General features: G+C 41.2%; 1 protein-coding gene across 1 annotated transcript in view; it reads right to left on the bottom strand.

Annotated features, from left to right (window-relative positions):
* Positions 1-3,919: 3,919 nt before the first annotated feature.
* c15h3orf70 (chromosome 15 C3orf70 homolog) overlaps positions 3,920-26,060 on the bottom strand; it is a 44,446-nt gene continuing 22,305 nt past the window's right edge. Inside the window, exon 2 of the mRNA XM_063010446.1 lies at positions 3,920-4,995. Coding sequence (XP_062866516.1) covers positions 4,370-4,995 — 626 coding nt within the window. The 3' untranslated portion in view covers positions 3,920-4,369. The remainder of the gene's footprint in view (positions 4,996-26,060) is intronic.

The following is a 26,060-nucleotide window of genomic DNA, read 5'->3' as shown; positions in this document are numbered from 1 at the left end:
GTCTATTCCAAGAAAGTAAACAGAATCAGATTAAAGTGGTCCCACGTATAGCTGTTGATTTCATAGTTTACCTACAGTATATCGGAGCAGGAGAAAGTTTCTGAACTAAATCCCCAAATCTACAATTGATCTATGCACCTCTGGTGGAGTTCCTAATAAAGTTTCTGGTTCTTGAAATGGTTCCTGTGGTAAAAACAGACCAATAAGTCCTTAGCTGATCTAGTATAAAAAAAGGCATCACTTCTATTGGAAGACAATGAAGTGAAGCTTATACGTTCATGTGCTTAGGTTATCAGTAATTGGCTATTAAATAGGTGGCGAGCGCTTCAAATGAAGCAAGGACGAATCTTTACCAGGATTTTTTATGAGCCCCCTTGAGCTAGTGCTTTAATTTGCTCTGGAGTAGTCGCAACTCATCAGCTCTACCGGCTGAAAGTATCCACTCTGTGCTTTAGGAACGACGGAACACTATTTCATCTCATTGTTTGATGCTCTACTGAATATATGTGAAAAAAAATCCAACAACACCACACACTTCTATCCTTAATGATTGTCAAGACATTCAAACGTATTCCTAATCTTCTGAACATTTCAGACGTGTGCTCCGTTCTGGAGGAGGTGAGGGCAGATGTAGCCCCTTATCTGGTGAAGATGTGTGATAATGTCAGCTTTGCAGGGGGATGAGAATACTGTCCCAATTTCTTCACACCATGTTCCTGCAGTCTTCTGAACTCATGAATGATTTAGTCACACTTCAAACAGATCCCACTTACATGGAGTTGAAAAACCTCTCAACCTATTTTCCGTTCTCTTGCTTTATTTTCTACTGAAGAAGCCAGGATTTCACATTTTCTGTCTTGCTTCCCTTCAATGATTATCTTCTTTCTTCCTTTCTGTTTTTTATTCCCGTCATGTTTTTGGTGTATTAGATTCCGGATCCATGGAGAAAGAATTTTCACAGAAGGTTTCTTCGGTAAAACTTGGTTGTTTTTCTGAAGATAAGATTTTTTTTACATAACTATGTACAGCTGAAGCAAAAGGTTTACATACTATGTTAGGGATGTGGATGTCATTGCAATCTTGGAATTGTAATGATTTTTGCAACTATTGTTCCGACAGTGGATCTGGTCCGCATATTATAATTGGCACAGTTTTTATGCCAGATGCCCTTTATGCAACCATCCTACTTCTATCTGGGATTGGGACCGGCACTGAGAGCACACTGACAAGTGCCCCTACTAATGACTATGCCATTTTAGCACTTCTGAAATTCAAACCCTGGATCCCCAGAACTCAGCAGTAGTTACCTGCTGCACCACCCGAGTTTGCATGTTCTTCCCGTGTCTGTGTGGGTTTCCTCCGGGAGCTCCGGTTTCCTCCCACAGTCCAAAAACATGCAGTCAGGTTAATTGGAGACACTGAATTGCCCTATAGGTGAATGGGTGTGTGTATGTGTGTCTGCCCTGCCATGGACTGGCACCCCGTCCAGGGTGTTACTGTGTGCCTTGCGCCCATTGAAAAGCTGGGATAGTCTCCACACACACACACACCCCCACACACACACACACCCCCCGCGACCATAACTGGATAAGCAGTTAAGAAAGAGAGTGAGTGAGTGAGTGAAACTACATAAAGCATTTAGGATAACTAATTTAGTGATGTAATTGGTGACATAGCCTTCCAATTCATTGGTATTAATTATGCTTGACAACAGCTGGTGACTTTTCTGTTTATGGAACACCAGTCCCCTACCAAGGTCAAAATGAAAACCCAAACCATCACCTGTGCAAATGTTCTGTTCCCCATATATAGGGGTCGCTACAGCAGATCTTGTCTGCATATCATAATTGGCACAGTTTTTATGCCAGATGCCTGTTATGCAACCTTCCTATTTCTATCTGGGCTTGGGACCGTGCACTGACAAGTGCATCTCCCAATGACTATGCTGTTTCGGCACTGCTAAAATTCAAACCCGGGATCCCCAGATCTCAGCAGTAGTTAACTGCTGCACCACCCGAGCACACCGAAATACACCTATTTGTCTAAAATTAATGTTTATTAAAACTACATAGGGCGGCACTATGGCTCAGTGGGTAGCACTGTCGCCTCATAGCAAGAAGGTCCTGGGTTCGATCCCCAGGCAGGGCTGCCCGGGTCCTTTCTGTGTGGAGTTTGCATTTTCTCCCCATGTCTGTGTGGGTTTCCTCCGGGAGCTCTGGTTTTCTCCCACAGTCCAAAAACATGCAGTCAGGTTAATTGGAGACACTGAATTGCCCTATAGGTGAATGTGTGTGGGTGTGTGTATGTATGTGTGTCTGCCCTGCCATTGAAAAGCTGGGATAGGCTCCAGCACCCCCCCCTGGATAAGCGGTTAAGGAAGTGAGTGAGTGAGTAAAACTACATAAAGCATTTGGGATAACTAATCTAGTGGTGTAGGAAGTGCTATGATGTCATTGGTGACATAGCCTTCTAATTCATTGGTATTAATTATGCTTGAAAACAGCTGGTGACATTTCTGTTTATGGAACACCAGTCCCCTACCAAAGGTCAAAACAAAAACCCAAACTGTCACCCGTTCCTGGACAGTTTAACAACCCAAGACTGCTAAACAACCCTCCAAGTGTATGTAAACGTTTGACTTCAACTGGAAAACTTAATTTTGGACACCATACCAATATCCAGTACTGATACTGATCCAATACTAATGTCCTCTCAGTAATCAAGCTAGCTGTCTGCGAATTTATGTTGCTAAGGTTCAGACAGTATAGAATTATATATGGTGGTGCACCAGGTAGTGCTGGTTCCACACACCAACTGGGTTTCATCCCTATTGACACTTATATGGTTACTGTTTGTTTCCTTGTTCTTTCTGTATACACCGATCAGCCATAACATTAGAACCACCTCCTTGTTTCTACACACATTGTCTATTTTATCAGCTCCACTTACCATATAGAAGCACTTTGTAGTTCTACAATTACTGACTGTAGTCCATCTGTTTCTTTGCATGCTTTGTTAGCCCCCCTTTTTATGTTGTTCTTCAATGGTCAGGACCCCCACAGGACCACTACAGAGCAGGTATTATTTGGGTGGTGGATCATTCTCAGCACTGCAGTGACACTGACATGGTGATGGTGTGTTAGTGTGTGTTGTGCTGGTATGAGTGGATATGACACCTCACTGTCACTGCTGGACTGAGAATAGCCCACCAACCAAAAATATCCAGCCAACAGCGCCCCGTGGGCAGCGTCCTGTGACCACTGATGAAGGTCTAGAAGATGACCAACTCAAACAGCAGCAATAGATGGGCGATCGTCTCTGACTTTACATTTACAAGGTGGACCACTTAGGTAGGAGTGTCTAATAGATTGGACAGTGAGTGGACACGGTATTTAAAAACTCCAGCAGTGCTCCTGTGTCTGATCCACTCATACCAGCACAACACACACTAACACACCACCACCATGTCAGTGTCATTGCAGTGCTGAGAATCATCCACCACTTAAATAATTTGTGGTGGTCCTGTGGGGCTCTTGAAACAGAGAAACAGATGGACTACAGTCAGTAATTGTAGAGCTCCAAAGTGCTTCTATATGGTAAGTGGAGCTGATAAAATGGACAGTGAGTGTAGAAACAAGGAGGTGGTTTTAATGTTATGGCTGATCAGTGTATGTGCTGTGACATAGCAGGTAGTGTTGGTTCTGCAGAGCTCCAAGATCATCAGACATGGGTTTGATCCTTGCCCTGTCTACTTGTCGACTGTCCATGAAGCATCAATGTATAATGCCCTTTGATGGACTGGCGTTCTGTCCCGAATGTATTGCCACCCTGCACGTATTATTTCTGTTAAAGGCTTCAAATCTACTGTGACTGTATAAAGCAATTATTGAAGATAAATAAATCAATGATAAGTCAAATATAATCCAATATTAGTATAATCCACTCTTGGCGCCAATACAAACACTCAGTATAAGATCTGTGCACCTTTAATTTAAAATCTCTACCTGTAGGCTGTGCTGATAATATTCCATCACCCATATAACATAGCCCCACATAATATCTAGACATATTTCTCAATGCGTGCACGAGGGTATTTCTGAATTCTACTGTATATAATCCATCATCATCACCATGCAGGGAGAAAACAAAGGTGTATAGACAACGTGAAGAAAGTTTAAGTAGCTAAATGGGTGAAGAACCTCAAAAAGGCTTCCATATAATATCACAGGTGCAATAACAGACCTTGTGACAGAGAGGATTAATGTCCATCTGTGTTTTGGTTGAGCTCTTGTTTGACCAACCAGCTCTTAATCTGAAGTCAGGTTGAAGACTTCAACAAGTGAATTCGAATGTAAACTGTCCCGAAGCATCAGACAGTCGTCTCAATCTTCTCAATTATCTCCAGAGTCGACTTGGATGGCGTAAGCAGACCGCACTCATCCTGTTCCCAGAAGCTCCCTGGACTGGAGTCTCCATCTGTGCTCAACTCATCCTCGTCCTCCTCCTCGTCCTCCTCCTCTTCGCAGGAATCGTCCTCGCACGACTCCATATAGTGCAGACCTAAAGCGTTAATCCCAGAGTCCTCTGAGCTGGATGGAGATGAACAGTGGTCCATTTTTGGCCCTTTCTGGCCTTGCTTGGCTGGACTTTGAGCAACCTGGGACAGCTGATTCTGAGCCTCCTTAGAAGGGAGCTTCGCAGGAGAGGCCGAAACTGTCTCTGGGGGAACGGGCGGTAATGCCGGAGGTCTCTGGACATAGCACATCTTGCCGTTGATCCGTTTCACTATGTAGTCGTCGACGAAAAGGTCAGAGATGACACAGAACCTGGGTGACTCTGGACAAGGTGGGGCTTTAAAGTTCTTGGCGGTCCTGAGGAGGCGCTCGGTCAGGGAAATCGACAGGTTCATGGTGTCGCTGTGTTTTGAGGGCGAGGCAGGGACTGAGGTGGTGGGAAGCTGGCACACGCTTGTCATAGGTTGGTAGACATATTTACCTAAGAAAGAGAAAGACGTTGAGTAAGAATTGTACCTTTCCAAAACTACACTGAATCACCTGCAAATTTAACCCCAAAGTTTAGTTTAACCTCTTTAAAACCTCCCCTACTGATGTAAAAGATCCCAAGTTTGATCCATGAACATCACTTAGCAGTGACCAGAGGTCCAACAGAGCATGACTGACCCTGCTTTTTTTTAATGTAAGAGAGCTCTTTCAAAACTAGTCAATCCCTGGCATGTTAGCTTATCTGGTTCCGCTCAAGGTTTCTTCCTGTAATTTTAAGGGAGTTGGCATTGTTGCCCTTGGTTTGCTCAGCAGGGGTTTTGGTCTTTCGGTCCTGGATGCCGTAAAGTTGCTTTGAGAAACTGTCTATTGTAAAAAGTGCTATACAAATAAATTTGACATGACTTGGCTTATGTATATACAGGGTGAGTCAAAAGCCTCAGGACACTCTTTTATTTCAGAAATGAAAGGGAAAATGACATATCTGAATACCCCAGCAAGTAATGGGTGATGGGGCCTATCTTTTAGGCTATGTCCGGAACATGGCCGCCATCTTGAAAGCCGCCATATTGGATCAAGGGCAAGTTTTTTCCAAAGGGAAGGTGGTCATGTAGCATATCAATGAAGACCAGAATTTTCTCAGATCTTGTGTGGTTCAAAAGTTATCAACACAGAAAGTTCAAAACTTTTGTTGTTTGTTACAGGTAACTGAAGATGAAATTGACAAAAGAAGAGAGGATTGAGGTGATTCTGATGTCCGGGGAACGCAGCTGCCGTATCATAGCCGCAGACTTCAACAACCGACACCCAGAAAGACCACCAATTTCACACAGCACTGCTGCATTCCTCACAGCCAAATTCGGAGAAACCGGGACTTTTATCTCTGGGGTCATCTCAAACAAATTGTGTATGCTGAGAAAATCCGCAACAAACACCACCTTCAGCACCGCATCATGGAGGCTTGTGACAGCATTTCTCCAGAGATTCCCATGCGGGTTCATAACGATTGGATCCAGCGCCTTCAGCTCTGTGTTCAGCACCAGGGACAACACACTGATCACGTCAAATAGCTGTGCATCACAGGGAACGTTCCAGATTGTTTTTGCAACTTTCTGTGTTTAACTTTTAAACCACAAGAGATATTGCAAATCTGATTGCGGCCGAAAAGATAGGCCTCCTCACCCATTACTTGCTGGGGTATTCAGATATGTCATTTTCCCTTTCGTTTCTGAAATAAAAGAGTGTCCTGAGACTTTTGACTCACCCTGTAGAATAGGGCAGTTGGTGTCCCCTGTCTGGTGCGTTCATCTGCCCGCAGTTCCAAACATGCAGTGGCTGGCTTCTTGTGTATTACAAAAATCAAGCAATTGTCAATGCACCAATTACAATCATCGGGTAAAAACTTCAATTTGTATGAACAGGTAAATTCACAGTAAATTATAAAGCATTCCTCCCAGCAGCAGTTAGCACAGTGCAAGCCTTTACAATTTTCAGGACAGATCAACAAGTTGTGACTTTACCTACACTGCAGATACCTTTTTCTCCTGTTTAGTAGCATATCAATTTGGATATACTCAATTTCCTCGTGCACCTTGGCCACATATGCTGCTTAAACGAATCATATGCTGGCTGTTAACATGTGCAGGCCTCTAACTATACAGAAGACCATGATACTCTCTAAGCTACTCTCTACTCTCTTCATTCGCCTGTGCTAGTGAGTCAAACAGACAGTAGGAGTCACTGCTGTAACGGCAAGAAAGCAAATTCCCATTTGATCCTGCCTTGCTTAGACACCTGTATTTATGTTTGTTAAGCTTCTGGCCAGGCTTGTGGCAATGCTTAGAACAGAGGACTAGAACCCAGAGGACTTTGTGGTGGGCTAGTTTATTGGACTGCTGCGCCGCCAGAGTAATATTTATAATAAATATAACAAAGTAAACAACATGGCAAATATTTAATAGCTTAATCAAGCATATATCTGAATATACAGAGGCAACAAAAACAGGATAACTAGATAAACTGCATTTTTTATTGTCGCCTTTAACCAACATTTGCATAGGACCAAAATAGCTAGCTAGATAGAACTACAGTAACTTTTCATTTGATATGATATTATACCAGAATGTAGAAAAAAAGAAGTAAATGAATATATTTGGTATTTGTATAAACTAACCCTTAAATCTCCGCATCAATAAACTTTTGGCCTGAAGCGTCAAAATGATGCATTTATGAACAAAAAATAACAATTAACATACACATTTGCTTAATTGTCTGCCTTGCAGGAAATTATGCAAATAACAGTACAGGGAACTATAAAAAAACTTAATGTATGCTAATTAGTCTTGCATATTATCTTTAGGAAACTACACCGATCAGCCATAACATTAAAACCACCTCGTTTGTACACTCACTGTCCATGTTATCAGCTCCACTTACCATATAGGAGCACTTTGTAGTTCTACAATTATTGACTGTGGTCCATCTGTTTCTCTACATACTGTTTTAGCCTACTTTCACCCTGTTCCTCAATGATCAGGACCCCCACAGGACCACCACAAAGCAGGTATTATTTAGGTGGTGGATCATTCTCAGCACTGCAGTGACACTGACATGGTGGTGGTGTGTTAGTGTGTGTTGTGCTGGTATGAGTGGATCAGACACAGCAGCGCTGCTGGAGTTTTTAAACACCTCACTGTCACTGCTGGACTGAGAATAGTCCACCAACCACCTGTGGGCAGTGCCCTGTGACCACTGATGAAGGTCTAGAAGATGACCAACTCAAACAGTAGCAATAGACGAGCGATCATCTCTGACTTTACATCTACAAGGTGGACCAACTAGGTAGGAGTGTCTAATAGAGTGGAAAGTGAGTGGACACGGTATTTAAAAACTCCAGCAGCGCTGCTGTGTCTGATCCACTCATACCACAACAACACACACTAACACACCACCACCATGTCAGTGTCACTGCAGTGCTGAGATTGATCCGCCACCCAAATAACACCTGCTCTGTAGTGGTCCTGATCATTGAGGAACAGGGTGAAAGTAGGCTAAAACAGTATGTAGAGAAACAGATGGACTACAGCCAGTAATGGTCGAACTTCAAAGTGCTTCTATATGGTAAGTGGAGCTGCTAAAATGGACAGTGAGTGTAGAAACAAGGAGGTGGTTTTAATGTTATGGCTGATCAGTGTATATTGGCCATTAAAAAAAATAAAAACAAACAAAAATAGAAGTCAGATGGTTATGTAACCAACAGGACTACGTCTGTGCACTTTGCACTGTCGACCATGGAAAAGCTGCCACCAGCTCTGATAAAAGCCCTGTCCAGCACATCGATGAGAGTTCAATTCGATTGCTAGTGCTAAGTGCTGAGTGCAGTAGCTGATGGAACCCCTGCTGACATATTAACAAGAACATTCATAATTTACCCAGGCACTCAGCCCCTTCCTGTCCTGCTCTGCTGATCTGTCTGTCCATTAAAATACACTGTACTGAATGTATTATTAATCTGTAACTGCACTGCACTGCAGGATGATGACAGACACTTGCAATCCATTATGAAGTGCCACATCTGATTTATTAGCAATAATGAGACTTAATTAGTAGTAACATCTCTCAAAGTCCATTAACACTGGAGTAACAGCAGCTTGTTTAAAATGTTTGCTTCTTAGATTAAAAAATTACTTTCCAATGAGTGTGCACTATTCTTGGTAGAAATATTGGGACAGTGACAGTATGTTTGTTAATTGTATGCTGCTTTTTTGTGAGTTCAGCTCAGGGTGGTGGTCCATTAGCAGAACTTTAGGGCTATTATTCCTGTTTATTAAAGCTTGAGGCAAGCTGTGACCCAGCTGATAGGTTAAGAACCACCGGGTTAAGTACTTTGAAAAAGTAAGTGCATACTCTGCTCTCTCTCTATATATAGACATATATACTAGATATAGCAGAATCTCCAACAACGGCATAGATATATTAGAGAATGCACTTTCTTTCAATGCACTTTCAAAGCGGGTCTGGCCTCACTGAGACAAGAATATTCTGGACAGGTGGCCAATCCATCACAGGGTTTTGGCCTTCCTGCCCTCAGACACACCCAATCTTGTCTGTGTAGACACTGGCAGGCCAATAGCGCCGCTAAGATTTGAACCCAGATCCCGGTGGTTGTGGGCTAGCATAACTGACAACTGTGCCATGTTTATGCTACTGGTAAGCAGTCAACCAATCAAATACACCTTACGTAAATTTTGTTTGTTTGTTTATTAGGATTTTAACGTCATGTTTATAGACTTTCGTTGCATTCATGACAGAAACGGTAGTTACTCATTAGACAAGGTTTATCAGTTCACACAAGGTTATATCGGACAGTCTTGGACAATTTTGTATCTCCAATTCACCTCACTTCATGTCTTTGGACTGTGGGAGGAAACCCACGCAGACACGGAGAGAACATGCAAACTCCACACAGAAAGGACCCGGACCGCCCCACCTGGGGTTCGAACCCAGGACCTTCTTGCTGTGAGGCGACAGTGCTACCCACTTAGCCACCGTGCCGCCCCCTTACATAAGTATCAAATCCATTTACAAACTACTTTTAAAATTTGCTAATTCATTTTCTTTGCCAAGATATAAAAAGCTCAGCACCCCTAAATGAATCCAAATGTCTCAAAGGGGGCTCTGTCTGGCAAACTGTACACTGTGCAGGCTCCACAGAACCAGTATGTTATACTTCATGGTACAAAAGGAAAATACATTTGAAATTTGGCTTTACTCTATATAGTGGCAGATTCCAGAAAAGTTGGGACAGTATGTGCAATGCAAATTAATACTAATCTTCAATTAACCTGACGTTTGCATGTTTTTGGACTGTGGGAGAAAACCGGAGCTTCCGGAAGAAACCCACGCAGACAATGGGAGACCATGCAAACTCTGCACAGAAAGGACCCGGACCGCCTTGCCCCGCTACCCACCGAGCCAACCCAAATTAAAACAGAAAGCAAAAATTTGTAAATCCTCCTTGGGCTATTTTTAAATAAAAGCAGTACAAGTTTTAGGTGCTCATTTCATTATAGCTACATTGTTTAAATATATGTTAATAAATCTAAATAAACAAAAATATAAATTAATTCTTGTGCAAAAAAGCACACGCTGCAACCAGAGCTGGATCTCGAATACATCGTATCGAATCCAGCTCTGCCTTACTGGCTTGAGGCTGAGTGGCAATATGAACAACGATTGGCCTGTTGTTCAGTTGGGGGACGGGACAAAAAGCCGGATATGTGTCTCTCTCTGTCAGAATGGTGCAATTACGACCTCTGCTGGCTGATTAGGGGCGCCTACACAGAGATAAGGAAGGAGTGCTCTTAGGGTGTGTCTCTCCGCATGCAACGCTAGGTGGCACAACACTCATCAATGTGTAGGTGGCAAGATGCTCATATGTCAGAGGGGATGTGGGTTAGCTTCAATCTCCTCGGTCAGGGCAGGGTTCGGCATAGGCAGAGAGGAAGCACGATGCAAATTGGACAATTGGACGCACTAAAGGGGGAGAAAAATGCAAAAAAAAACACCCAAAAAAATTAATTCTTGCAACATGTTCCAGAAAAGTTGGAACAAGTCAGTTAAGGATTAGGAACATTGTGAAATTTTTAATGCATCGAGGTAACGGTAAGGTACTGTATTCAATTTCACATAATTATTGCAGACTTGCAATCATGTCTGTGTAGATGCCCGTCAGGTCAATAGCACTGCCAAGATCCAAAACCCAGATCCCACTGATTGTGGACTAGCATAACTGACAACTGCGCCATCTATTATTGCTTGCTATTGGTGCAAAGTTTATGCTACTGGTGAGCAGTCAACCAATCAAATACACCTTACATAAGCACCACATCCATTTACAAACAACTTTTAAAATTTGCTAATTCATTTTCTTTGGCCGGATATAAAAAGCTCAGCACCCCTAAATAAATCCAAATGTCTCAAAGGGGGCTCTGCTTGACTAATTGTACACTGTGCAGGCTCCACAGAACCAATATGTTACACCTTATGGTACAAGCATAAAATAGGAAATACATTTGAAATTAGGCTTTGCTTTATTTAGTAACAGGTTTCAGAACAGTATGAGCCAAGGTACAGAAAGCAAAAAATTGTAAATCCTCTTGGACATCAGTTCATTGTCTGTTTACCACTGTTTTATCGTGGTCATGGGTCTGTTTCATTAGACGAAAGGCAGGAAACACTCTAGACAGGTCACCAGTCCATTACAGGGCAAACACACACTCACTTCTAGGGCAATTTTAGTAACTGGCGTAAAGTCTGGTATACGGACCAGATCTGCTGTGGCAACCCCTTGTAACAGGCATGGTGGCCAACACTGTAAAGTTACTTTTGGTCAGTTCTCCTGTGAACTGTGTTTATTAAGGAAATAATTATCATTGTTTTTGGTATAATTTATATTTTGGAAATATTATGGAAGGTAGTCATGCTAATGCTATATGCTAACCTCCATTGTAAGTTGAGTTAATTTTGGAAATCAATTACCCATATTTAACTGCTGGATGGATTTTGGAAACGGAGGACTTCAACAAGGACTAAATGAAGTTTTGGACAGGGACCGCATCACACTGGTAACTCTGGATTACATTGATGTGGACTTCTGGTAAGGCTCAAAAGCTTTGAACTTTACCAAGTCTACTGTGGTAAACCTTCTGGACTTATTTTGAATCACATTGGAAGGAGGACATTTGTAAATATTGAGCTTATTGTGTATATATGACTATCTTTTCTGTTTTGTTTTCAATACATTAATACACTTAGGTTACACCCTAATATACACTATATTGCCAAAAGTATTCGCTCGTCTGCCTTCACATGCATATGAACTTGAGTGACTCCCATTCTTAATCCATAGTGTTTAATATGATGTCGGCCCACCCTTTGCAGCAATAACAGCTTCAACTCTTCTGGGAAGGCTTTCCACAAGGTTTAGGAGTGTGTTTATGGGAATTTTTGACTGTTCTTCCAGAAGCGCATTTGTGAGGTCAGACACTGATGTTGGACGAGAAGGCCTGGTTTGCAGTTGCCGCTATAATTCATCCCAAAGGTGTTCTATCAGGTTGAGGTCAGTCAAGTTCTTCCACACCAAACTTGCTCATCCATGTCTTTATGGACCTTGCTTTGTGCACTGGTGCGCAGTCATGTTGGAACAAGAAGAGGCCATCCCCAAACTGTTCCCACAAAGTTGGGAGCATGAAATTGTCCAAAATCTCTTGGTATGCTGAAGCATTAAGAGTTCCTTTCACCGGAACTAAGGGGCTGAGCCCAACTCCTGAAAAACAGTTGCAGTCAGACAAGTACGAGTCTGGGTTTGGCTGGGTTTGGCCAAACCCAGACTCATCCATCGGCTTGCCAGACGGAGAAGCGTGATTCGTCACTCCAGAGAACATGTCTCCACTGCTCTAGAGTACAGTGGCGGGGTGCTTTACACCACTGCATCTGATGCTTTGCATTGCGCTTGGTGATGTAAGGCTTGGATGCAGCTGCTTGGCCATTGAAACCCATTCCATGAAGCTCTCTACACACTGTTCTTGTTCTTCTGAAGGCCACATAAAGTTTGGAGGTCTGTAGCGATTGACTCTGCAGAAAGTTGGTGATGATTTGAATGGGTGAGTGAATACTTCTGGCAATATAGTGTATATAAATTATACTGTATATATTAGTGTATTAGTGAGTTAACATAATTAACCACAGTGCTACCCAAGCACCAGAAAAAGACTGCTTGGTCTTAATTTTGCCAAACGGCCTGATTGCATGTTTTTGGACCTGAAGGAAACCCACACAGACACAGAGAGAACATGCAAGCCACACAGAAAGGAATCAAACCCAGGCTTTTCTTGCTGTGGGACGACAGCACTACTTACAGCCAGTGTGCCACAACCCCCTCAATTCTGATCTATCCATAGTAAAACATTTCTACCCCTTTACATGTCTTCTACCTCTTGCTATCCTTATTTATCACTAATGTATCTGACTACAAATTAAAACAGTAAAAAAAAAAACAGTCCAGTGAAGGCAGTAAATGACCTGCACTGCTGCTGTACTGACGAGACTGAGCTGGATTTAACAGTCTGCTTAACACCGTTTTCAATCGCCCTCCTACCAGAACAATAGCGTGGGAGGACAAAATGATCTCAAATGGATTATGACAGTAGGCCGGGGATTACGACTAAACAGAAGAAGACGCATGAATAAGCAAAACCGGGAAATCCCCTTCCTGCTCTATTTTACGCCTCCGTTCCAGTTTCCATGACTGTCAGTGTTGATAATTGTGAAGACGTCTAGGTGGAACCATTAGGAGAGGAAGTGCAGCTGTGCTTTTGCTGAGTTTGCTGATGGTGCAAAAATGTCAGCACTTTTTTTTTTATTTCAGTTAAATAATGAAGATCCAAATGAAGAAGATGGAAAGAAGTGAAAATGTTTCTCAGCATTTCTCTTTACGTTCTACAATAAAACTGTGCGTTTAATTAAACAACATGCTGTATATGGTGTAATCCTGCCTTCTGCCTACCGGACCTACTGTTACAGTAACACAGAATAAAGCGCTTAATAATACATAAATAAATGAACTAATAATCTGACATTAAATAAAATTTGCAATTTGCAGCTGTAGCCTAGTGGTTAAGATACTGGTCCAGGGCCGCTCAGGTGGCGCAGCGATAAAAAGACATGCTGGAACCAGAGCTGGGATCTCGAATACATCGTATCGAATCTCAGCTCCGCCTGCCATCTAAGGCTGAGCGGCCACATGAACAACGATTGGCCTGTTTTTCAGATATGGGCGGGAGTAAGCCGGATGAGGTCTCTCTCTCATGACTGGTGCAATTACGACCTCTGCTGGCTGATTGATGGCGCCTGCACAGAGCTGAGAAAAAGAGTGCTCTTAGGGGGTGTCTCTCCATACACAACGCTGAGCTACACTGCGCTCGTCAAAGTGTAGGTGATAAGATGCATACGTGGGTTAGCTTCGTTCTCCTCAATCAGAGCGGGGATCGGCATTGGTGGAAAGGAAGCATGACGCAATCGGTCAATTGGATGTGCTTAAAAGGGGAAAAAAAGGGAAGAAAATGCATAAAGAAAATAATAATAATAAAAAAAGATAGTGGTCCAGTAATCAGAAGGTTGCCGGTTCAAGCCTTACCACTGCCAGGTTGCCACTGTATGGCCCTTGAGCAAGGCCCTTAACCCTCAATTGCTTGGATTGTATATTGTCACAACTGTAAGTCGCTTTGGATAAAAGCGTCTACTAATTGTAAACGTAAATCAAAGCTTAAAAATAACCGAACAAAAACAGCTATAAAAATGCTAAACAAAATGCAGAAACAACAATAATTTCCATTTATATTACTAATAATGTGTGCTTAAGTGGTGCATCAGACTATTACGCTAGCCCACAGCTGAACAGCTGGTTTGGCTATGCTTTGGTGGGTTGAAGCCTTGTGATAGATTGTCGCCCCATCCGTGTATTCCTGCTAATACGTGTATTGTTAATGATAAAAGTGAAGCATTTTATTTAAACAGTCATCCCCCCCCAATTTTCCTCCCAGTCTAGTCACATCCAATCACTTGATTGCATTTTGCTTCATCTCTACTGATGTTGACCTTGACTCTGACCGTCGTGACTAACACGCACCCCTTCCGACACTTGTGCATTAGCCGACTGCATCTTTTCACCTGCACAAAGCAAGTTCATCTGCAAAGTGACAGACTGCCCAGAGGTAAGCAAGACTTACATAATAAGCTTAAAGGTCATTTAAATGACATTTAAGATCATATTGCTCTATATTATTCAGATTATGTTTTGCTTCTCCAGTGATGTTACACAATGTGGTGTGTATTAATTAAGACACATCTCCCCCACATTGTTTCTGATATGTCTATTTGGCTAACCGGCCACCGCTGAGACATGGGTGCAAATCATGGTGGCCTGTCCTGGGTATTCTGGTGTTGTGCCCAGTGTTTCACAGTAGAACCAGATATGTCACAACCCTGACCAGGATAGAGCAGTGCATCTAGTGCATTTTACATTTTTTATTTTTGACATTTAAGCTACAAATTATAGGCCACAGTCAAAACAAAACGGAATATTATTGTGGATTAGGGGTCTAGCTTAGGTGCCCAACACTTAACCGCTAAGCTACCACTACCAATTATTTAAAAGCAACGTAACTGCCAAAAGGTCATTTTTGGCCTCCCCAAAACGTTTTTCTATGTTGCTAATAATGTAAACAGTTTATTAAATCTCACCCCTACAAAGCTCTCCCAGAGGCTCAGCTTTTTTGTGTTACTATGAATTGATAATATTAGTAATAATTTTCATTTTTTTTTGGTAATAACAGGGGAAAAGACTTCACTCTGGCCTCCCTATTGGACAAAGCAACCTGATTTCACCATTTTTTTAATCCTTTGTGATTCCCACCTCTCCTGCACTGTTTAATAATTACACAGTGTGCTAAGCTTGGTGCTGATGTCTCTGGGCAGACATACATGAGAACTGATGAGAGGCTGTAAAAAGGATCAACGTGCATCATTTGTCAGGATTAGACAGCCAAGGCCGAGCTCAAACACTCCACGAATTCCCATCATCTCTGACACATACTTATCAGCTGTGTTCATGTGAAACAATGTGCAGCAGGCCTGAGTTACTCTGCATTCAGACTAGCAGCCATCAAAGCCGTTCGGATAAGGAATCGAGTGATAATTTTGTGCCAACCCTAGTAATGTTTCAACATTATTATGAATCCAGCAACAAGGCAGCATGCAAAAAAGTCAAGTTTTAGTCCTAAATATTGAAACATAATTGTACCCACATAATTTCGACACAAAGTCACGATTCTGGAACCTAGTTACCAGTTCCAGACACAGAGCAACATTTCTGACAGCAAACAGACACCAAGCCAGTTCCAGACACAACACCACAAATTTGACAAACAAGGCTACATGTGACTGGTTTCAGACACGAGGCCAAGATTGTGGTGACAAAATGGAATGTAACCTGTTTTTATTTCAGGCATGGAGCATCCAGCTACCAGTTCTAGACATAAGGACTTGATTCTAGTGACACAATAACATGTGACCAGTTCACAACATAACAGTTTCAGAAATGACACCAGACCCAAACGATTTTGGTTACATAGTGACATGACCAGTCAGGTCCAGGTATGTTGCCAGCATATTCCCAGCGCTAGACACTGATCAGTTTCAGTTTGACAAATCCATGATTTTGGTTAGGGCTGGCTCGATACCACTTTCTTATGTCCAATACCGATACTGCAAATTGGGTATCTGTCGATACCGATACCAATCCAATAGAGTCATTTCTCTCAAACAACTAAGCAGTAATAATACATGTCTCAATGCACCATGGTTAAACTAGCTATCTAAATAACAATGCTCAGACTGTGAAACAAATATTCTAAAGGAATAAATACAGAACCTACAACATCACACTTATGCAAAACTGCTGATTTTATTTTAACTTTTACACACAGAACATTTAGCAGCATTTTTGGCTTGTTTAACAAACGTGTCTACAATTGGAAGATGTGGATGTCAATCAAATGCGATGGACCAATTAGAATTGACGAAGAGCTTTTCCGTTAAAGTTCTGTCACGTTTTTAGATTTAGATTTAAGATTTTGAAGAGGACATCTGTGGCTAAACATGAAACGGCATAGTAGTTTGCTTTATTTCATAACACTAATGGATTAATCATTGAGGATGTGAGATATCTCCAAGCCGGGACAAGATAAGTTTTCTTTATCTCAGGTGAATAATGTATCATTTATAATGAGATTTTTATTGTGTTTAAACAGTGGTTTTAGATGTGGCAGTAGTAGATGTTTTTTTTAAATGCTAAAAGTTGAAGTAGATCAGTGTGTTTTAATTTCTGAATGGCTGTTGTGGATGAGTTGTAGATCAGTGGCACATGCTAATAATGTCATCAAAAGTTAGTGGCAATAAACGGCACTCTGTTGGAACGTATCTTCGTGTATTATTTGCTTTACACACAAACAATGGCCTTATTTACATTAAGTGTTATTTACATTAAGTAACAGTATTGGATCGGTTTACCCTCTCTTTTTGTTTCCTTCCGATATCCGATCCAATGATTTGGGCCAATATCAGACCGATACCAACACAGAGTATTGGATTTGTGCCAGCTCTAATTTTGGTGGAACAAAAAACACAACAAGATAACCTACAACCAGATCCAGTTACAGAAGAAAAGCCAGTTCCAGATATAGAGCCCCAGTTTTGGGGAAATGAGAAGTTCTAGCTCTAGTTTTATTTTCTATTCCAAAAAAGCAGCCATGTGACAGGTTTCAGTTCCACATCCGGACATGGAACCACAAATCTGCTTACAAACAAGACTTTTCATTTTACTCCTTATTAACTCTTAATTCAAAGACATGCAAGTGAGGTAAATTGGAGATACTAAATTGTCCATGATTGTGTTCGATATAACCTTGTGTGAACTGATTAACCTTGTGTAATGAGTAACTACCGTTCCTGTTATGAATGTAACCAAAGTGTAAAACATGACATTAAAATCCTAATAAACAAACATAACTCTTTATTTATTAATTGCCCATTCCCTTTCCCTTTGTGTCATCCGCTGTACTGTTGGGCCACTTAGGGCAATTTTCTTAATTTATTTCCAAATTACTGATGATGTGTTACAGTGACACATTCTAATATTATAAGTAGAATTTACATTTGGTTTTGATTCATCAGTGTTTTGGTGTGTGTAATAATAATCCCAAATGAGTAAAGGCCATTGTTTTGGATTGGGATGGCCAACTAGCTCATGGTCAGGTGTCTGTATACTTTTGACCATATATTGTGTAAAGAATAGGGCTCTCAGTGGGGCTTTCAAAGTGTTTTTAGCTGTATTACTCAGGTAGAGTATTAAGCCACTCTACTAGTAACTGCTGTATTATGGTTGTAGTAGTCATTTAGTGAGTGGAGAACAGGTTGAAAATGGTGGACAGGCTCCTCCTAATTATCCTCTAAATCAGGGGTATCAAACCCATTTTCACTGAGGGCCACATCAGCATTATGGTGGCCCTCAAAGGGCTGATTGTAATATATCCTGCTGTGATTGCAGTCTGCCTTTTAAGTCTCGCACAATTTGTTGTTTTTCTTGGAGGCTAAATTCTGTGTTTGGTGTCAAAATGCCAAATTTATACTTCTTAAAGCACAAACTTGTATTCACTTTTCCATCTTTCATTAAATTCTCTTCCTTATGCTTCAATTTTCTCTTCTTGTACATTTTGGGATTATTTGTAAATATTTCTGAACATCATCTAGTGGCATGCATTGTGGGAGATGCAGTTACTGTACAATTTTACAGTGTATTTTAAGACAATTGTTCTGCCCTCGCTATGAGTTTTTCCCCCTTTCTCAGCTAGACAGACAGAGAGACAGACAGACAGACAACTCCATCTAAAATACAGTTACGTCGGGTTTTATTTGCTTCCTAACTGTACACTGTGTGCATCAGAATGGAGTAAAACTACAAAATACAAACAATAAAAACAATAAAAAAACAATACAGTGCATGCACATAGCTGTAGTTAAGTGTTACATTTAGTACAATATGAAATTTAACCAAACGTTGAATAGGGCTAATGAGTTAGCACTTTGTATAAAAATACTAATTGCTATAGTAACGGTAACAACAGTATTAATTACGGAATTATGGTAAATTCTTAACTGAAACGCTGTAACATACTCGCTAAACATTTACAAACAACTGAGAATATAAACGTCTACTACTTACAGACGATGCTTCTGTATTGGATTGCAAAAGAATGAACTTCTATTTATTATTGTTTACGCTACTATGTTACCCCGTGTTCATTTGCCGCTAAAACGTAAAAGTGACCTGGCTTATTAGCGAAGGTCAAAGTTAGTTGCCATGACTACGATGTCGACGGTTGCCGCTGAAAGGCGCAGGTGTCCCATTAAATTATAAGTACGTCTCACTACTCAAACCATCACAACAATCATACGTCTTTTAAGCTCTCGCGGCCACATAAAATGACGTGGCGGGCCGGTTTGAGTTTGACACCCCTGCTCTAAATAAAGCAAAACACCTCAGTTTGTACCTTTTCCTAAAAGTAAAAGTGCTTTAAGATAGAGTTGTAAGCCTTCAGTATTATTACCTCCTAATGGATTCGACTGGATGTCAAAGGAATGAGCAGAATTGCTTCATGAAACTTTAATAATACAGCAGGACAGAAGTTTCCAACAGTTATTATTTCTATATTATTTTATTAGATCTTTTCATAGGACCTACATGTGTGAGCAATATGGCAAAATTGTATTACAAAAATTGAAGACATTTTGAGAAAGTGTGAATTACAGAATTTAATTTATTTTATTAGTTTTGCCAGTAGAACATTTTGTGATGTGATTTTTGTGATGTAATGTTTTTGTCCTGCACAAATCTTTAACCCGTTTGGTCCTTTCTTTATAGTTTATGACCAAAATTTAAATAAACAAATCTTGAGAGGTTTTTTTCAGTCAAAAATCAAACAATATTGTTATTTTATTACAAAATGTAGTTATGAGTAAGTATAATCAAAATGATTCAAACCCCATTGCAAACTGGCTTTATTATTAATTCATTGTCTTAGTGGCGTAACTAGGAGCTCATGGGCCCCAGTGCAAAAAATAAATATAAACATATCTGTTTTATTCCATATATATATACAGGGGTTGGACAAAATAACTGAAACACCTGTCATTTTAGTGTGGGAGGTTTCATGGCTAAATTGGACCAGTCTGGTGGCCAATCTTCATTAATTGCACATTGCACCAGTAAGAGCAGAGTGTGAAGGTTCAATTAGCAGGGTAAGAGCACAGTTTTGCTCAAAATATTGCAATGCACACAACATTATGGGTGACATACCAGAGTTCAAAAGAGGACAAATTGTTGGTACACGTCTTGCTGGCGCATCTGTGACCAAGACAGCAAGTCTTTGTGATGTATCAAGAGCCACGGTATCCAGGGTAATGTCAGCATACCACCAAGAAGGACAAACCACATCCAACAGGATTAACTGTGGACGCAAGAGGAAGCTGTCTGAAAGGGATGTTCGGGTGCTAACCCGGATTGTATCCAAAAAACATAAAACCACGGCTGCCCAAACCACGGCAGAATTAAATGTGCACCTCAACTCTCCTGTTTCCACCAGAACTGTCCGTCGGGAGCTCCACAGGGTCAATATACACGGCCGGGCTGCTATAGCCAAACCTTTGGTCACTCGTGCCAATGCCAAACGTCGGTTTCAATGGTGCAAGGAGCGCAAATCTTGGGCTGTGGACAATGTGAAACATGTATTGTTCTCTGATGAGTCCACCTTTACTGTTTTCCCCACATCCGGGAGAGTTACGGTGTGGAGAAGCCCCAAAGAAGCGTACCATTCAGATTGTTGCATGCCCAGAGTGAAGCATGGGGGTGGATCAGTGATGGTTTGGGCTGCCATATCATGGCATTCCCTTGGCCCAATACTTGTGCTAGATGGGCGCGTCACTGCCAAGGACTACCGAACCATTCTTGAGGACCATGTGCATCCAATGGCGGTGCCGTGTATCAGGATGACGATGCACCAATACACACAGCAAGACTGGTGAAAGATTGGTTTGATGAACATGAAAGTGAAGTTGAACATCTCCCATGGCCTGCACAGTCACCAGATCTAAATATTATTGAGCCACTTTGGGGTGTTTTGGAGAAGCGAGTCAGGAAACGTTTTCCTCCACCAGCATCACGTAGTGACCTGGCCACTATCCTGCAAGAAGAATGGCTTAAAATCCCTCTGACCACTGTGCAGGACTTGTATATGTCATTTCCAAGACGAATTGACGCTGTATTGGCCGCAAAAGGAGGCCCTACACCATACTAATAAATTATTGTGGTCTAAAACCAGGTGTTTCAGTTATTTTGTCCAACCCCTGTATATATCAGTGTTTTGCTATATATTTCCTGTTTGGCTTGCCATAACACATGCATAATACTTGCAGCCAATGGGGGGGGGGGGGGGGGGGGGGGGGGGGGGGCAGTGAGGTGGGTGGTTGAGTTCATGTCGTGGAGCCCCCCCCACCATGGGCCCCAGTGCACCTGCCCCCTGTAGTTACGCCACTGCATTGTCTGTTTTACCACTTTATCCTATTTAGGGTCACGGTGGGTCCGATTCACTGGGCGAAAGCCAGGAAAACACCCTGGACGGGTCGCAAGTCCATCACAAGCCAAACACACTCACATATTCCTCAATCATTTCATTCACAAAGTCACTTGCAGTTACATGTTTTTACCAGAGAGGCTTCGACATTTTACATACTGCTGCTTTAACTGAAAATGACATTTACATTCGCAGAATTTAGCATCCGCTTGTATCCAAAGCAACTTACAACTATGACAATACAATTAGGAGGACCAACAGTGGCCATTTGGCAGTGGTGGGGCTTGAACCAGCAACCTTTTGATTACTGGTCCAGTACCTTAACCACCAAGCTGCCACCGCCTCATTTTATGACCGTCTCAGATTGACATAAAATTAATTTTGGTGCATGGAAGCAATATAACACTTGCAAGACAGTTAAAAATCTATTCACATGTGTAACAATTCAAATCGGTTTACATGTATACTGAATCAATATTCACTTTAAACAGCAGAGGGCCCTGGCACTATTCACCTCACTACAGGGTTGCCAAGTTCGGAATTTTCCAGCCAAATGTATTTATGAGAGGATACTTTCTTTATTTGCATTATTCATTTATTTGTCTTCAATTTCATTTTGTTTAAACAAATCGGGAAAACATCGTATCATGAACCCAGTATCATGAATCGCATCGTGGGTAGAGTGTATCGTTACACCCCTAGTAATTTATCTGTTCTAGTAATTTATCATTAATCTGTTCTTGATATTTAAGTGTTCAAAATTATTTTGTCTATGTGGTCTTATTCTCTGCCCTTTAACTGCATGGTGCAAAGTGTGCATCAGATTAATATCTAGTTTTTAGGTATATTTTAAACACGCAAATTCAAGATAATTTTCAGGTTTCAGTAAATCACAGCAGAGACGCCTCTAGTGTCACATTCTCTGTAGATGTTGTAAGTAAATCAGCTTGCTGTTGTTACAAGGTTTTTATGTGTTTTAACATCATGAGCGATATTCTCATACAAAAAGGTGAATTTCCCTTGTTGAAGTAAACAAGCTTTACTGTGCATATGCACATAAAAGCGAAGAACAAACGCGAGAGAACAAACGCTGCGAGAGGGAGATGGGTAGGGCAGAGGAGCGACAGAAGATAAACGAGCCTGTTTTCCCGTGGGTTCGCGGAAAACTCCTGTGAAGCATGACTCCAATAGGCGCTTCCTGAATTAACAAGCCAATCAGTATTAATTTATTCCAGCACTGAAACTGCGTGGGTGTCTACGTGTGTACACATGTGCGCTTGAGTGATCCAGGAGCCTCTACTCCACTTATTTCCATTTCAATGGTCTATTCTGAATATAGCGGATGGCATTAAACAGAATCCCAGCTGGCACATCGCACGACTCCCGCACCTGCCTCAAACTCCCAATTGGCCTTGCTGCAAGTCCGCCATTAAATTACCATTGGAAAAATAATAGATGTATTCATTAAATCTTTTGTAGGCAAAACGGCCAGCATTGAAAGATCTTAACAAATATAAGCCCCCAATTTACTGAAATACCACATTTGCACCTGCACTCTGATACAATTTAAATAAACCATTTACATACACATTCATCCCCAGACATTAGAGGTACGTCTCCTACAAGCGTACGTAAACATTTAACCCTTAAATGCATATTGTGCATGTAGTTAAACTGGGTTGTGGAAGATTCATGAAAAATAACTGTAGCAAATGTTGCCCGGATAAAGCAGAATTACTGTTACTGTTACTTCGCCCCAGTCTGAGGTCCAGAGTGTTCTGGAGCAGGTTTTCTTCAAGGATCTCGATGTACTTAGCTTCATTCATCTTTCCCTCTATCAGGACTAGTCACCCCGGTCCTACTGCTGAAAAACATCCCCACATCATGATACTGCCATGCTTCACTGTAGGGATGGTATTAGCTGGGTGATGAGTGGTGCCTGGTTTCCTCCAGACGTGAAGCTCTGTATTCTACTAAGACCAGAGAATCTTGTTTCTCATGGTTTGAGAGTCCTCTAGGTTTCTCCAGATCTATGTCTTGACACACTCCTGTTTTTGAGGTCTACAGATAATTCCTTTGACCCCATGGCTTGGAGTTGGCTCTGATATGCACTGTCAACTGTGGGACCTTATATAGGCAGGTGTTGGCAATCCCCAATCATGTCCAATCAATTGAATTTACCACAGGTGGACTCCAGTTAAATTGTAGAAACATCTCAAGCAGTATCAGTGAAAACAAAATGCACCTCAGCTCACGTTTGGGTGACATATCAAAGGGTGTACATATTGTACACTTGTGTACATATGACATTTTAAATTTTTATTTTTTTTATTTTTAATAAATTAGCACAAATGTCTAAAAACCTGCTTTCACTTTGTCATTGTGGCTATTTTGTGTAGAATTTTGTGACAAAAAATGAACTCAATCAGTAATACTTTAACTGTAATAAAATGTGGAGAAGGTGAAAGGGTTGTGCAGACTTTCCGGCTTGATTGTACACAGTGCAATAATTTACTTTTATGCAGTTGGTCTGAAAGCTTCAGACACAAATTGCTGGTTCAACCGCTACAACAAGACAGTCCTTACTCAAGTGGTTGTTTGTACAAATGCCCTTACAAAATAAAATAACGTACTTACTTTATTTTCATTTGAAAATGGCAATAGTTTTGGTATTAAGAGACTACAATGAAACTTATTGGCTTGATTTCTAAATGGTATGTGGGGTGTAATTAATTCTAAAAAGACACATCAGCCAGATAACACCATTACCACTGTAAAATGTGATGGAGGTAGCATCATCAAAGCTTTTTAGCAGCAGGGAGAAGTAATATCAGGATTTTTCTATCACAAACACTTGCTCCTTTCCGTGGAAAACAATGTTTGACTTTATTTTACATGTGTGATGGGACCTAAAATGAGACCTAGCCTGGCTGGACTAGTAATCAAAAGGTTGCTGGTTCAAGCCCCACCACTGCCTGGTTGCCACTGTTGGGCCCTTAAGCAAGGCCCTTAAACCTCAATTGCTTAGACAATATACTGTCACAGTACTAAAAGTCGCTTTGGATAAAAGAGTCTGCTAAATACTGAAAATGTAAATGTGTGCTATGCATTGTGACCAAAGACTACTAGGTGTGATAGATGCCAAAAGAAGCTGAGCTAGGAACTAAGACTGGGGAATATTTACACAGAACCCTTTTTAGCGCGTCCAATTGCCCGATTGCGTCATGCTTCCTCTCCAACAATGCCGATCCCCGCTCTGATCGAGCCAACGCCCCCCTGACACGTGGGCAGCAGCCGTATGCATCTTGTCACCTACACTTTGACGAGTGCAATGCAGATCAGCACTGTGTACGGAGAGACACACCCTGACAGCAGGGCTGTCGTGGTAACCGCAATTTTGAAATATTGCCGTATAGACCAGTCAATCGCAGGGCATGCCAAGCAACCGCAACACCGCGATGTTCACGTTTTTTCTTTCTTTTTTTTTTTTTTTTCTTGTTGCAGGGTCCATCTTGTTTTTCGCTTACATTCGGGCGTAATAAATGTTAAATAAATTCATAATGAAAATGAGCTAAGTGTCATTTTCCTGCCAACTGTTCGCATGCATTGCTGCTGAGTGTCAGGCTTTGTGTTTTAAGATGGAAACAATGGCAACATTAATTATAGGCAAGTTTATTAATGATCAAACTAAGTTACACTCAATAAAACACTCAATTACACTCAATAAAATACTTGTAATTTAGTCTATATTCAAACAGCCTTGGCGTACTAAAACACTTAATGACGGTTAATATGGCATTGCAGCCTGTTTGCAGACAATATTCTCTTGCTGGTCTGCTGAAATGATTTAAATGTATTTTTTCGTTGAATAAAAATGTATTGAAACGAATATTAACTTAAAATGTCGTATATATTGTTATGTTAATTATACCTACTAAATAGATGGTTAATAGTGGCGCGACAACCAGGCTAGATTTCCTCTGCTCTCTAAAGTCGCATGTAAGTACAGTACGTGTGTATTTGTGCAACGAGCACACCATCAGAGAGAGTTTTAGTGCCGTCGGGAACATCGCTACCCCACCATACCTGTCAAGTTTTGGATTTAAAAATAAGGGAAATTTTCCGCCGCACGCTTCGAGCCGGGACGGCCAAAACGGGAGACTTGACAGGTACAGTATGTACCCCACTCAGATCCTCTTTTATACCACAGCAGGTGAACATGTTGGTTTTTCTAGCGTGCAGGTTTAAGGTCTTACAGACTTTATTCTTTATTCTAAACGAAAGGTTTCGTTTTATTTATTTTTTTACCAGATCAGATGTGCATTTAAAATATTTAGCCTAAACAGTTTGCTTTTGTTTCATTTCACAGTGTATATCTAGCCTAGGCTAGAAGCTTAATTTAAACCTTTTGTAATAGAGAAAAGCCGTGCATTCTTATTGCGCATCCCTGCTCTGTTCTATATTTAACAATAAACACGCATTTGATTTGTCTTAAAGCTGTCTCATCTTTGTCATTATAAAGCAATAATATACCGAATCATAGCCTAACAATAAAGCTTGTTTATATAGCGCTAAAATCCAGATAAATTAAGTAATTTTCAAAAACAAAAAAAATTGTGATATTACCGCATACATGTTGAACCACGCTAAATACCGCAAGGGGAAATTTTTTCACCGCGACAGCTCTACCTGACAGCACTCTTTTCCCGTCTCTGTGCAGGCACCATCAATCAGCCAGCAGAGGTCATAATTGCATTAGCTATTAGAGAGACCCTATTTGTCTTTTAATATTACACCCCTGTCTGAACAACAG

This window comes from Trichomycterus rosablanca, chromosome 15 (genome assembly GCF_030014385.1).
Source record: "Trichomycterus rosablanca isolate fTriRos1 chromosome 15, fTriRos1.hap1, whole genome shotgun sequence".
NCBI classification, from domain to species: Eukaryota; Metazoa; Chordata; class Actinopteri; order Siluriformes; family Trichomycteridae; genus Trichomycterus; species Trichomycterus rosablanca.
The sequence above is the reverse complement of the archived record's forward strand: the minus strand, read 5'-3'. Positions and strand labels throughout refer to the sequence as shown.